General features: G+C 46.5%; 1 protein-coding gene across 1 annotated transcript; it reads right to left on the bottom strand.

The window, feature by feature from the left end:
• Positions 1-523: 523 nt before the first annotated feature.
• On the bottom strand, positions 524-9,821 carry LOC134184310 (uncharacterized). The gene is made up of 2 exons (XM_062651971.1): positions 9,468-9,821; positions 524-1,978 (listed from the first exon to the last, which is right to left on the bottom strand). The coding sequence occupies exons 1-2, from the start codon at positions 9,813-9,815 to the stop codon at positions 731-733; spliced, it is 1,596 nt and encodes a 531-aa protein (XP_062507955.1). The 5' UTR covers positions 9,816-9,821; the 3' UTR covers positions 524-730.
• Positions 9,822-14,025: the final 4,204 nt, after the last annotated feature.

Raw genomic sequence — 14,025 nt, 5'->3', positions numbered from 1 at the left:
TTTTACTTTATTGTTTAATAGTATTTGTAACTGCTATATATATATATATATATATATATATATATATATATATATCAAGTGCATTGCAAAAAGCCTACAATATTAATTGATTGGTCACGTGAACACTTATGAAAGAGTGAGATATAAAATTTAGAAAAAATGTGCTGAAAAAACTTTGCTTTTGATTCCTACAAAATCAACATTCGCGTAAAAGGATCAACTATTTCATGATTTCTGATAATAGACGGTCTCGAAATCACAGGTCGCTACTAAAAGGTCTATCTGCACAGTCGTCACCGCTTAACTAAAGTTTGAACGAGCGTTAAAGATTGCAAACTGATTTTAGATGCACTGAATGTAACTGTTCAAGCTTTCTAGGTCTTCCAAACATTCACTTCAACATTGGTGGTAATCCCTAGTGAATCTTTATCCTGCGATCAATATTATTATTTCTACTCGCTTTCTCATACTCTGACTGACACACGCGCGCGCACACGCACACGCACACACACACACACACGCAACCAACAAACTCCTAGTGTTTTCAAATGTAAATCAACTAATACATATGGAGCAGTCATCGACATGCCATCACCTGAAGTACATGTATGATTGTCTGTAGCTATTAAAAACACCTAATAACCAACAAATGCATAAACGTAAATTCAACAATAAAAAGACAACAACATGTCAAATCGGATTGTTAAGAACAACCGTGTATGTCTTTTTGTTAAAATCGTTGTTTTTCAAAAATTTCTAAAAATAAAGAAGATGAGAGTTGCTTCATTTCAGCCCTTTCTCTCATCACATCAATATGATTGCATATAAATGTGACGGCTTGTTCTTTCAGCAGTGGAACGTTGTGAGTGTCTGACAAACGCAGAACTTCAACTGCATTCTCTACTCTAATCTGTCCTGCCACAATCTGTTCACAGTAACTCTTCAGTTTGGAAACCAGAAAGCGATCAGAAAGGATGAGGAGTTGACATACCATCTTCCAGTCATTCACATCCACTCTCACTTTGTCTGTGACGAGATACACAATGAGAGCTTGAAAAGCATCATAGCTTGCATTTTGGATTGGAATTGTGGTCACGTGTCCATCATGTGAAGGATGGGATTCCTTCATTCCTGATGAGAAGAGACGAGAAAAATAGGAACTGCGAGCAACTAGAACACATTTACAAGCAAAGATTTGTTTGCCTTCAACTTGGAACACAACATCTGCCCAATCCTTGTTGTCTACGAGAAACATCAGATCTTCACCCAATGATACATCCAGGTTTGGTAGTGGTGGAATAAAATACTGCTGGAGATCAACTTTGCGAATGCAATGTTCCTGTGTAAAGTAAAGTGTATGGGTTGACTCGTCCAAAAGAAGATAACGCGGATACTTTAGTTTTGCTTCCTCACCATTGCCATCTACTAAACCTTCCTCGCCACATCCCACTAGAGTAGTCATTGTCTTCATGGTAGAGGAAATTATTCTAATCTTCTGATTTCGATAATCACACACAAAGATGCAACCTTTGCTGTCAATAGTAATTCCAAGCGGTTGGTTTAGTGTGGCCTCTTCTATTGCTCCATCATGAGATCCTCTACCTTTGCCACCAGTAATTGTTCCAACATCCCTAGTGTTGAGTGATACTTTTCGCACTGCATGGTTATGATAGTCAGCAACATACAATGTCTCATTATCTCCACTTCTGCATGCTATTTGCCACGGCCAGTTAAACTTTGCATCACTAGAGTGACCATCTATCAGACCTTCTGCTTCTTGTCCTGCAATAGTAATGACATTACCATGTACTAAATCTATCGTACGAATACAGTTGTAGTCAGTGATGTAGAAGATGGATTTGTTTGCTGATTGAGTAATATCGTTTAATTCTGTAAAAGTAGCAGACATTCCCTGCCCATCTACTAATCCATTATTTCCTGATCCAGCCCATGTTCTCACTGTGCCACACCCATCCACCTACACACAATGACATGCACAACATTAAGAAATGACATCACTACCAATTATAGATGTTTTAAACAAAGAAGGAGAAATATGAACGAAAGCCATTTGTGTGCTGTTCTAGAATATTTCTGCCTATTTCCAACATGTATGGCCAAGAGTGCAGTTAGAAGAAGGTACAAATAAGGAATAGTGATCAAATGCAAACGCACACTGCACTGCCTGCAGAGTCTGAGACGTATACCTTTGTTCTGGTTCTGGTTCTTCCTCGTGTGCTATGCTTAGAAAGACTCCTGAGGAAAGCTTAGAGAAAAGCGATCATTTCACATCATGTCTGGGCGCGCAAGAGGGCTTGGGTAAGAGGCTAGTGGTGCAAGGTCAGGCAATGGTAGATATCAGACTGAGATAGAAACACCTGCACACGTCCTATTCATAGCCAAGTAACATTTTAGGGGGCTTTGCGAGTTGGGAGAATGTGCTTGTATCGGTAGGCTCGTTTACTCACTAACTGGCAACACGCATGCACATTACTCTGTCACCTGTCCCGTATATCTAGTCTACTCTACATCCGTTACACCCACCCACCCCCTTCAATAACAGAAACAAAAACGCAACAAACTGTGTGTTCCTGCAATTAAAATAATGACTTAACGTAAACAAGAAAACACAACGCTGTCTACACAGTCCACCAAACGTCCATGTTACACTGCATAGTCCGACAAGTAGGCCGGTGGCTTGATCAGGCGTCCAGATCTCATGGTGTTCTGCACTGCCTGCTGTTGAATAGCGGCTGGTGGTGGAACAGTGGAAGGATGGGCAGCCTGAGAGGTAGATGAGCTTGTGGAAACGCTGTGTAGGACGACTGATGCTCCCAGCGTGTGGAGGGAAGGTATGGCATCCGACGAGGTGGAGCATCTGCCGGGATTCGATATACTGCTAGAGTCAGTTCGTGAAACCCCCTGAGGAGATGGTATAGTGCTTCTATGGAGCGACGCAGATGCCGACGATTTCGGGATAGGTTCTCCCTTCACTGGTGCGGACTTCGTAAGGCCGATGAGGTAGTGTCTTGTTATCACTGCCTTCTGCCATTAGGACTGCCCCTGGAGGGTTGTATCTTCACTGTTTGACCACACTGTAGGGGTGACAGATGATATGATGTTTAGTTATAGGCTGTGGATTGCCGTTGACGCGAAGTTTGGAGATGCTGCTCCTTGTTGGTGGGAATAAACCGACTGTAATAGATGCGTGGCTATAGTAAGCAAGGTCTTGGTTCTGCGGCAGAACGGACGTTGCACAGGGCTGCTATGCATCGACTCCGTAGGAGTATTGCGAACCTCAACAGAGAGCCACGGATCATCATCCGTCTTCAGAGCTCTTTAAAGAACCGCTTGACTGTTTTGACGGCACTCTCCGCCTTGCCGTTTACCTGGGGTACCCAGGGCTGCTAGTGACATGCTGAAATAGCCACATTGATGCAAAGTCGTAGAATTCCGTTGAGGAAAACTGCGAACCATTATCGGTCACAACAACATCTTGAATTCAATGGAGGGCAAATTGGCATTTAAGCGCTTTGACGACGGAGGAAGATGATGTCCTTGCTAGGCGATCTACTTCAGCAATATTACTATAGTAGTCTACCGTAATGAGATAGTCATGTCCTTCCATAAAGCAGAGGTCTGCTGCGACTTTGACTGATTGACGGCTAGGGATATCGTGAGACTTCAACGATTCTTTAGGCTGCTTATAACATGATATGAGCGGCATACATCGCAACGGCTGACTATGTCTTTGGTAGCAGTATTCATACCGGCCAGTAAAGACACTCTTGTGCCCTGCGAAGACACCCATTGACTATAATAATATTATATGAGCAGTGAATCTTGGCCAGTGTCTGGGCTCGCATGGCGTTGGAATGATTACCCGATTGTCGCAATAAGAATACCCTCCTGTACAGTCAACTCATCTCGAAGGAAGTAGTAGACTCTCGATTTATCTTCTGGCCAGCCGTTGAAAATTACTTGCTGGAGTGTTGTGAGATCGGAATCAGACTGGGTTGCTGCCGTATTGCAGCTTTAGCCTCGTTGGATATACTGTAGGCAACGACTAGACCATGTCAATCGACTCCAATTCTTCTTGAACTTCAAAATTTCCGGGCGTTCTTTACAATTTGCGGGAGTTGGTAGGTACGCCCTTGACAACGTATCTGACAAATGCATACCTTTACCGGACCGATACTGTATGTCCAAATGATACTGATGCATCCAAAGAAACATCCATTGCAGAGGTTTGGGAGCACTTTGCAATGGCTTTTGGCAATAGCTTCGAGAGGTCTTTGGTCCGTCTTTACTACAACAGAGACCCCGTAGATGTAATGGTGGTAGCGCTCGAGTTCAAAAACAATGGTCAATAGCTCCGTCTCAATCTGTGCATAACTGCATTCCGTTTGAGTAAGGGCGCGAATGGCATAAGCAACTGGCTTGCCATTTTGTAATAACGCTGTACTCGGACCTGTAGAAGAGTCATCAAATTGAAGAGTGACCGAACAGCGTGATCGAAATATTGTAAGACTGGGACATTACTTACAGCCGTTTCCAAATAGCAAAGGTCTATCGTGCTCGTACGACCAGTTCCACGCCACGTCTTTATGGGTCAGCTGTCTGAGCGGCCAGAAAAGGTCAGCTAAAGGGTCAGTGAACCGGGAAAGGTAGTTGACTACGCCCAGAATTCGACGCACTCCGGCGACATCTGTAGTCGGCGGTATTTCCATGATCGCTTGAGCTTTGCTGGGATCAGGCTTCAAACCCTCCCTGGTCAGAAGGTGTCCCACGTAGGAGATAGATGGCAATCGAAGACGAAATTTGTCGGAGTTTAACTTGATCCCCTAGTTGTTCTTTGCATCTATGGAGAAAAGCGTGTAACTTTGTGTCGTGGTTTACTGTTACTTTGTCGAGATTAGCACCTCACTGGCAATCAAAATGTCATACGCAACAGCAAAAAAACAGGTAACCCCTCTAAGAGCTGATGAGTTTTATCTGGAAGACTCTCGGGGCCGGAGAGACGCCGAATGGAATCCGATTCCAGCAGTACCTTTCGAACGGAGTGCCGAACGTCGTCAGTTCCCGAGTGGCAGCGTCCAGCCCAATATGCAAAAACCCCTTTCGGATATCAGTAATGCTAAATAGCTTGGCTCGTGACAGCTGACACAAAACGTTGTCCGGTGTTGGCACAGAGTAGTGACTGCGCTTGAGGGCACTACTGAGGGGTTTGGGTCCAAACATATACGGACTTTGCCATTGGCTTTCCTGACCATCACCAGAGCCGACACCCAATCTGTGGGAGTTGTGACCGGTTGTGACTCCAAGCCCACGCAACCTTTGGAATTCCTCCAGGTAGAAGGTGCTTCGTAGTTGCTGGTATTTTGCGGATTGGCGTCTGTATGAGACAAATAGAGGATTTAATTTCTAGGTGAAACTGGCCCGGGAATAGACCAAGTTCGCATTTGAACTCTTCTGGGTAAACTGCACAAATTAGCTGCTTATCGTCTGTCTGGACTTGCTAATGGATGCAGTGGAGAAGTTGGTAGTGTGCACACATCATTTGAATCTTATCGTAGTGGACGGTGACTAAATCATAGCTTGTACGCTCTCAGGTCCCAGTATAGAAGTGTGAGCCTCCTGCACCACTACAAAATCATTGGCAAATGTCAGCCTAGTCTTAGGATTTTCAGCTTCCGTCTGCACTAGCCTAGAGGCTTCATGGTGTCTTGACTGTACGTAGACAGTACGAGCGTATTGGGCTGGATTTCTTGGTTGGGTAGAAGATCTGGCCGGCGCAAACCGTTACATGTGGCACCAGTGTCTAGTTGAAACCTTATCAGTTGATCTTCTACCAATAAGATGGCGAAAAATTGCCGTCTAGATTGACATTTCGACGTTAGGTTAACAGCTTCATCATTCTGGTACAGTGAAAGCGTCATTATTTGCTCGTCATCACTGTGTCCCCGTGGATGTGTTCCGTGACTCTAATTGCAGCTCCTGACCGCAGCAACAGAGCATGTCTTGAGAGACTGCTGGCAGACTCTCGCAAAATGATTGCGTTTTCCACAAGTCCAGCATGCTTTCCCGTAGGCTGGGCACTTGCTTCTGCTCTTCTCATATTTTAGACCACAGTACCGAGAGCTCCCTGCTGGAATGATGGTGGGCACCAGAGCCTTTGATGTCTTGTACTTTGGTGTCTGTTTGATTGCATGGATGTCATGCTCATTCGTCGTTGTTTTCTGCTGTCTGTTAGCAGCCTCATTAGACCGGCACATATCTAAGTATTGAGAGAACGTGAGATCCTTTTTCTGTAGAAGCAGCTTTCGAAGTTTATTATCTCACACTCCACATATCAGTCTCTCTCGCAACAGCTTATCTTCCATTGCTCCATAATTGCAACGGCGCACTAATACCTTGAGACTGGTCAAGTCTGCATCAAAACTCTCCCGATCTCCCTGCTATCGCGACTAAATACAAGGCGCTCGTAGATAACGTTGGACTTACGTATGCAATGCTGATCCATCAGCCTGATGACTTCTGAGATCTTCTGCTTGTCCTCCTCGATCTGTAATTGGAGGCCGTTATAAATGCAAAGAGCATTGCGCCCGAGGCAGGTCACAAACACGGCAATGCGGTATTCATCCGGCTCTTCGGCCAGATGAGCAACGATCTTATACGATTCCCACAGCTGTCACCATTCCCGCCACTGTTGAGGCAGATCGCCGGCTCACTCGCAAATGACTCGGTGGCGGGAAAACGCACCGGGCATGATGAAGCCGCACGTATTTGAGCTGCAGAATTAGCCAATGCGCTAGAATCAGTTGGAGAATCTGTTGTAGACGTGATTAGTGTGTGCTAATGGCGCTCACGTCTGACACTATGTATCAGTAGGCTCGTTTACTCACCAACTAGTAACATGCATGCACATTACTCTATCAACTGCCCCGTATATCTAGTCAACTCTACATACGTTACAGTGCTCACCGCAAAGCTCGAAGATGGATGACGTGAATCGTCTGCTAAATGCGGGTGCATCAAGCCTGTGCAGTTGTGCTGCAAGACATTCAGGAGTTCAAATTCTTACGCTGGGAAGACTAGACATTACCGAAGGGTTAGCACTTGCCAACAGAGTGAGCTTAATTGTCAGCAGAGAATATTCAGCAACAAGTGTTGCTGAGTCAAATAAAGGTCAAACGAATTGGGTGCCGTACGACATTTCCTTCCACTCCTTCTCATGACATTAGTACGCGGTACTACCTGCTGACTATTGTTGCAAAGAAAGAAACGACTGTCCAACTAAAGGTGCGGTTCCTTGACCTCAATGAGCATGCGCTATATCTCCTGGAGAGTAGCAAACAGAGACAGTGGAGTGTTGTTGTGTTAGTTAGTCACCACTAAAACTATCTCAGGTGCGAAAGTTGCAGAATTCCATTGCGTTTTATGGTAAAGGGTCGTGTCCGATAAATGATGGTGGTGTCTAATGAACAGGGTGGCAGAGACCGATCATGTTACCGTTTACCGTCCTAGCATAAAGGTTATGCTAGGTTAGGTAATTACAAGGGTTATCATGTACACACGTGACGGGAACAACTTGGCGTTGTAGAAGCACTACGGTCTGCGTAGCAGCATGATACTGGGTGGTTCTAGCTGTTGGGTCAGTGCAATTCCTCGGACAAGAGTGAATCGTTTCGTATGACTCTCGTCGTTGTAGCTGCTTCGAGTGAGGCGCTAGCCTGGCTGACGAAAGCGAAATGTGAAAGAGTAAGTTATATCGCGTTTTTACTTGCCGACATACGGCTTCTGAGACACTTAGTGTCAGCGTTAGTAATCTGGCTACCATTCCGCTTTGACGTGTAGTGCTGTAAAAAGACTGGAACAGGTAGGAAACTACAACACTTTTACATCTGTCCTAGCCCTAACTCTGACACGTCCACTAGCTTTGCTTTGAAATCTCTCTCAAGGTAATCAGACTGAAAATAATCTAAGCTTACTCTAGAAGGTGGTCCGACTGCCTCCCTTTTAGCCTCAAACGTCAAAATCCACTTCCTCAACAACGCTCGATCGAATAGAAATCAAAACAGACTTCTTTCTTCGTTCTCGCACGTTACTATAAACTTTACAAGTCAACGGCATACTAATGAACGTTAGCTATCTCAAATCGGAGTTAGGAGACTTCAGATTCACTAGAAGAGTCGTTAAATACAAAATGATCCAGGTCGACCTCTAGTGACGTCATACCTCGCGCGCAGCGTCGTCTGGGAGCATTCGAAATGCGATTTCTCCTTTATGGAGTCGCTTTAGCTGGCGACTAGAGTACCGTTGAACTTCTCAAAGACAAGGCTATATTTTCAAAAGCAACTTGTTTTGCGTGCCAGTTGCTCTGTTAAGACTGGGTTAAGCTAGGGCTATGGCTGAGCCATAGCGCTTGCGCACATAGGGCTAACTCGGATTAACTTATATCGGGTTAACTTTGGGTTAGACTCCAATTACCCCAGTCGTACGAGCGTCGTATAAACGCAAGTTTAATAAACTCGGGTTAAGACTGGGGTTAAGCGAGGGTTAATTACGCTAGTTAGGATGGGTCTAGCCTGGTTCACAATACACTTCGCGTCGCGTCGCGTAAAGAGGCCGTTTCCCACGCGAAGCGACGTGTAGGATAGGATTCGTTCCTATTCCAGCCCGTCGCGTCGCGTCGGAAACGGCCTCCTTTGACGCGACACGACGCGACGCGACGCGACGTCCAGGCTTAAGAGTGGAGGTCCGCGGAGACACGCCCTAATATGCGCAAAGAGACGCCCTAATATGTGCAAAGAGAGCTAGCGATCGAGCGCGCCAACGTACAAATGGCTTTTCCTGCTCCTGTACCGCTATCGGCGTTAATGCTCTCCTATTCTCAAACAGAAACTTCAAGCAATCGATGAATGCGCTCTACTGTAGATCTCCTGCCTTGATTACTCGTGTCGCACGTGTGATCGCAAGCTGGGTGGAGTAGGGCTAGCATAACTTTACCCGAGTTAGGCAATCCCGAGTTAACCCTGTGTGTGAAAGCGCTCTCATCAGACTAGGGTTAAACCAAGTTAAACTGAGTTAAAAGTGAAGTTAAGCGAAAACACGCCCTAATATGTGCAAGAAAAAAAACACGCCCTAGAGTCGATCGCGCCAACGTACAAAGGGCCACTCCTTCTCGTGTATCGGCGTTACTGCTCAAGCAGAAACTTTAAGCAATCGATGTATTCGCTCTACTTTAGATCTTCTGCGTCTAATTACCCGTGTTTTACGTGTGAACGCAAGGTGGGTGGAGTGGGGAACATGCTGTTAGCACTCTACCCAAGTTATCCTAACCGAGTTAACCCTGTGTGTGAAAGCGCTCATTATTAACACACGCGCGCGCGCGCGCGCGCGCACACACACACACACACACACACACACACACACACACACACACACACACACACACACACACACACCGTTCTGATTCTCTTGTTTCCCCGGTCTGTCACGTAGATAGTGTCGTCCTCTATCACAGCCACTGAGGAGGGTTGGTTAAACAAAGCTTGATCTGCAGTCCCATCTCTGTAGCCAGGCTGGCCAGCAACTCCAGCAATCGTTTCTACGCGTGCGGATAAGCCGTCTCTTCTAGGTAACGTCACTTTGCGGATACAATGATTATAGTGGTCTGCTACTATTATATCACGGCTATTTGTCAAGGCCATGCCAAGCGGATAGCTGAATAGAGCATCTTTTCCTTCCCCGTCACGATGTCCAAGCTCTAGAGAGCCAGCTACAGTAGATACGTTAACAGACATGGCGGACATTTTGACAAATAAACTCATTTGATATTAACTCTACAAAATATAATGTTGTTTTCTATATTAAATTATCTAAAAGAGTTTTACTTTAATGTATAATATATAGTATTTGTAACTGCTATCAAGTGCATTGCAAAAAGGCCTAGAAGAAGTAATTGATTGGTCAAGTGAACACTTATGAATGAGTGCTGAAAACAATTGACGCGTTTATAATGCTTTCGTTGAGCCGCTGCTAGCATCTTTCGTTCCGATAATTTGTCATATAGCTAGAGATTGATCTCGTATGTGCCTATTGATACTGTAGTATCGAGACTCGTGTATTTCCACTCTACACTGTCGAACTCAACAAAGTCTGCCAAAACCAACTAGTCTGTTCTACTGCGCAGGCGCCCCAAGACTCCTCCCCAAAACAACCCTAAACTATTACACCCCTTCCCTCTAAATTTTCTAAGTTCCCACATTACTACCCTACAGATCCAGTCGTTCTGGAGGTCTCGAAACCGTGAGGAACGCCGGAAGACATGCGGAACGTCGGCAGCTCTCATTTCCAATTGCTTATCAGCCTCGGTCTCTGCTTGTTCTGTTTGCTGATGTTCAGTGACATCCGGAGCGTTCGTTGCTGTTGACAATCTTGTGCTCTCTTCTCCTTGCTGTTGGTCTACCCCAATGTTGGGACTGTCCTCCTTCATTGCTTGTCCCTCTGGACTTTTAGTCTCGGTCGTTCTTTGTCGAACGTGATCCATGTGTCGCTTGACTAACCGTCATTCCTCTAACCTCACTCTGAAAGATAAGGGTCCCGTCTGACTCTCAACCACGCCTATATATACCATACCATACCATATACATATACCATATATATATACGTACATACATACATACATATATATATATATATATATATATATATATATATATATATATATATATATACACACATATATACATATATACCAAGCTCAACGTTAATTACTTTTGTTTTAAAATGTTTCTGAAATGATCACAAGTATTGTGTACTAATGCGTATTGTAACAAACAATACAAACACACACACACACACACACACACACACACACACACACACACACACACACACACACACACACACACACCAGAGTGGACTATAGCTGTCTGTCATCGGTCATTGACCGACCAACTGGTGTTCTTGACCAACTACAATTTTGCTTTGATCGGACATACCTTCATGATTGCATAGTCAAGGCGTAATAGTTATTGCATGGATGGTACTTGTAGGGAATCAATGAGCTACGTAAAACTCCAGACAACTGACAGAAGCAGGCAAGATTTGATGACCTCCAGAAGCGTGAATGCAAATTGACATTTTAGAGTTACATTATATTTACTGCTCCAAGCACCATTTATTGCAATAGCTGCAGTTTTGTTTTGCTCTGGCGGCTCTGGGATCACCTCATTACGACAACCAAAAATTGCGGGTAGACGGAAAGCTGTGTAAATACGGTACTCTAGGCGTAATAACCACCACGTGAGGAGATTTTCAATGGTATCAAATGCATGAGCGTTGTGCCTCTTGCCTTACACTATACACATGTCTTAGCGCCTTGAGGTGTACATGTACACCAGCCGAGGGTTTAATTACAGTGCTTCTCTACTTTTATTAGTTAATTAAGTTGTCTAATGACATAAAGAGTTACAAGGTCTCTCTTCGCTTTACAGGGACAATGTCACGTGTTACCGCCACACTGCTTTCCTCGCGTGGAAAGACCACCAAAAGCGAAAGAAGGCCATACGTCGGATCCAGCCCTCGAAGTTTCGGGCACCTCAATCTACCGGGCAATTGAATTCTTACCTCCGTCAGTTTTCCAGTGGCGCTGTTCATTTACCGACTTGACGAGACCAATTACCTGAACCTGCCTGCATAATGAAGGCGTGGCTGTACACAAAGGGCAGAGCCCGGTCCAGGAGAACCGACGTCCGGCGCAAATCCAGGACTTCAGACAGGACTCCGGTCCACAAGAAAGGCGACCATGACCAACGGTGAGGTTGCCCCGCACACAAGCCGGACCCAACTCTCCAGGACTCAAATCTCCAGAACTGATTCAGCTACGTACAGCCGCCTAGCTAGCTGTCAGGGGTGAGTGCTTTGTTACTGTCTAGTGTGCATGCCTTTATTGCACGCCCGTACGAAAGCAAGTAGTCGCCGGATAGAAAGCACGCATGCTACCGCCGTCTCTTCGGCAAACTTGTCATCGCTCCGTCTCTGTCGGGAAGCTTTTAACGGCCGAGAGTATGCCGCTAGAGTCTTGGCGTCAAGTTTTACGTATCGTTTGCAAACTTCGCTCCTTCACCTCGCCAGTGTCTGGATCGTGGAGTCCTCTACCCCAGTTCTGCAGGTGTGGTTGCGGCTCTAATCCTAAAGCTGCGCCTCGAGTAACTGGACACAAAACCTCGGCTTCTAGTGCCGCTCGCACTTCCTTTTTGACAAGTTGCTGAATAGACAGAGGCTCCATCAGAGCAACGAAACACGGGCCTGCCTCTCGAACTTGCCGGGTGAGGTAAACCAGCATTGCCGTAATAGGACATAAAGCGATACCCGTCCTCCCGAGATGGATATCTGCACCCTGCCGGAACTTGTCCTCATTTTTTGACCGCATGAGCCTAACTCTCATGAGAAACGGTTCGAGAGGGATTCCACTGCAACATCGCTAACTGTCAGATGAACCGTCGATTCAGCGGCCGGTACGAACGGTACTACAACTTCGTCCGCGAACAGACGTCAAAGAAAGCCAAACAACATGCAGCCCAAAGCATCACCACGTCACCTCGTCCACTCTTGGAGCCAATAGTCTTTCAGTCTAAACAGTACACATCTGGACTGATTGGTGATGGCTGCCGCCATTTGGGACTTGACGTCGACCGCGAAACGCCTCGTAAGACCAGTAACCAACAGTGGCAGAGAGAATGCAAGAGGGTTTCCTAAACCATGCCGAATGCGAACATAGTGCACCGCTAACAGGGCATTCTTGCAGGTACAGTGCACGATACCATCGTCCGCCAGGAACACCACTAACAAGCATAGAGTTCGTTCAGATGTCGGGATCCAGATTGCTGCGATACCTGTTCGCTCGCAGGATTGTTGATACCGTGAGTACCTTGACTGGTATGCACGCAACGTGGACGGTGCTAGCCCAGCGCCAAACAAGCAAGAAACCGATCGTTCCAGCAGTCCGAAATCCAGTCGATGTCCGTGTCGCATATTAACGCCGCTACGCTTGGTGTTACTGGACGCTGAGCTGGGTCAAGATGTAAAGAAAACAAACAATGACCGGTTCACTAGGTTCGCGACACGCGTCCGCGCCTGCGTTCCGCGCCCCCGCATGGACTACGTGCCGACGTGAACGCAAAGCTTTTGTGCGCCGCCACTAAATGACAAATGTGCGATAGTTTTATCACGCGCTGTGTTTGCTGCAATTGCATTTTCGAACCGACACCACGACCGCAGCGCCGTCCGACTCAAACTGAACGCAAACGGCCGCTCAGCCTGCTCACAAACACAACCATGGTCAACACCTCCGTGACCATCTTCCCGGGCGCAATTAGGACGCAAACTCAGGATGTGGGCCATGCCAGCTGAATCCATGACGTGTCCCGCACTGCTCAGCGAACGCACAAGCCGGAAGCATCCGACTGCGTTGCTATCGAGGGATGAACTCGGCCGCCCGCCGCAAGTCTAGATCAGCGAGTGGGCCCCGCACGCAAACACACCGCAACCACTTACCGGCAATTCATCCCCTAACGCCACCAGCCACCACTACGGGCTGCTAATCGTCTACCCTCCAGTCTGTAACTTTGAACTTCCTTTTTATCGTAGTAGCCGCGTCCTCATCCCGTGTAGCCACTGGCTCCGCACTCCACATGTGCCACACGTGTTTGTAAGCGCACGATGGTGCCCCTTTACACGATCACAAGTTCACCCACGACACATCGGCACTGTGTTTGAACACGGTGAGAATTGCATCGGAGTAAGAGCGACGTGCAAGCTCGACTGCGGAAGGAGAAACCGCACCGACAGAGCGCACTGTGCGGCCGCATGGTCAGTTTCTAGGCACAGTCTGCATGACGGAGCCCCAGTCAGCGACAGCGGTCCAGCAAAGCCCGACGAATATTTATACATGGAGAAGGTTGCTCCAGGACGTGCGTGTTTCGCGTACTTCCTAAATCTAATGTCGACCAGCCAACT

Source organism: Corticium candelabrum, chromosome 9, assembly GCF_963422355.1.
Source record: "Corticium candelabrum chromosome 9, ooCorCand1.1, whole genome shotgun sequence".
NCBI lineage: Eukaryota > Metazoa > Porifera > Homoscleromorpha > Homosclerophorida > Plakinidae > Corticium > Corticium candelabrum.
The sequence above is the reverse complement of the archived record's forward strand: the minus strand, read 5'-3'. Positions and strand labels throughout refer to the sequence as shown.

Coding starts and splice junctions, on each gene's coding strand:
- LOC134184310 (XM_062651971.1), bottom strand. CDS start 9,815: ATGTCCGCCATGTCTGTTAACGTATCTACTGTAGCTGGCTCTCTAGAG. Junction 1,979..9,467: donor GAAACAAGAGAATCAGAACG/GTGTGTGTGTGT, acceptor CATTGTGTGTAG/GTGGATGGGTGTGGCACAGT.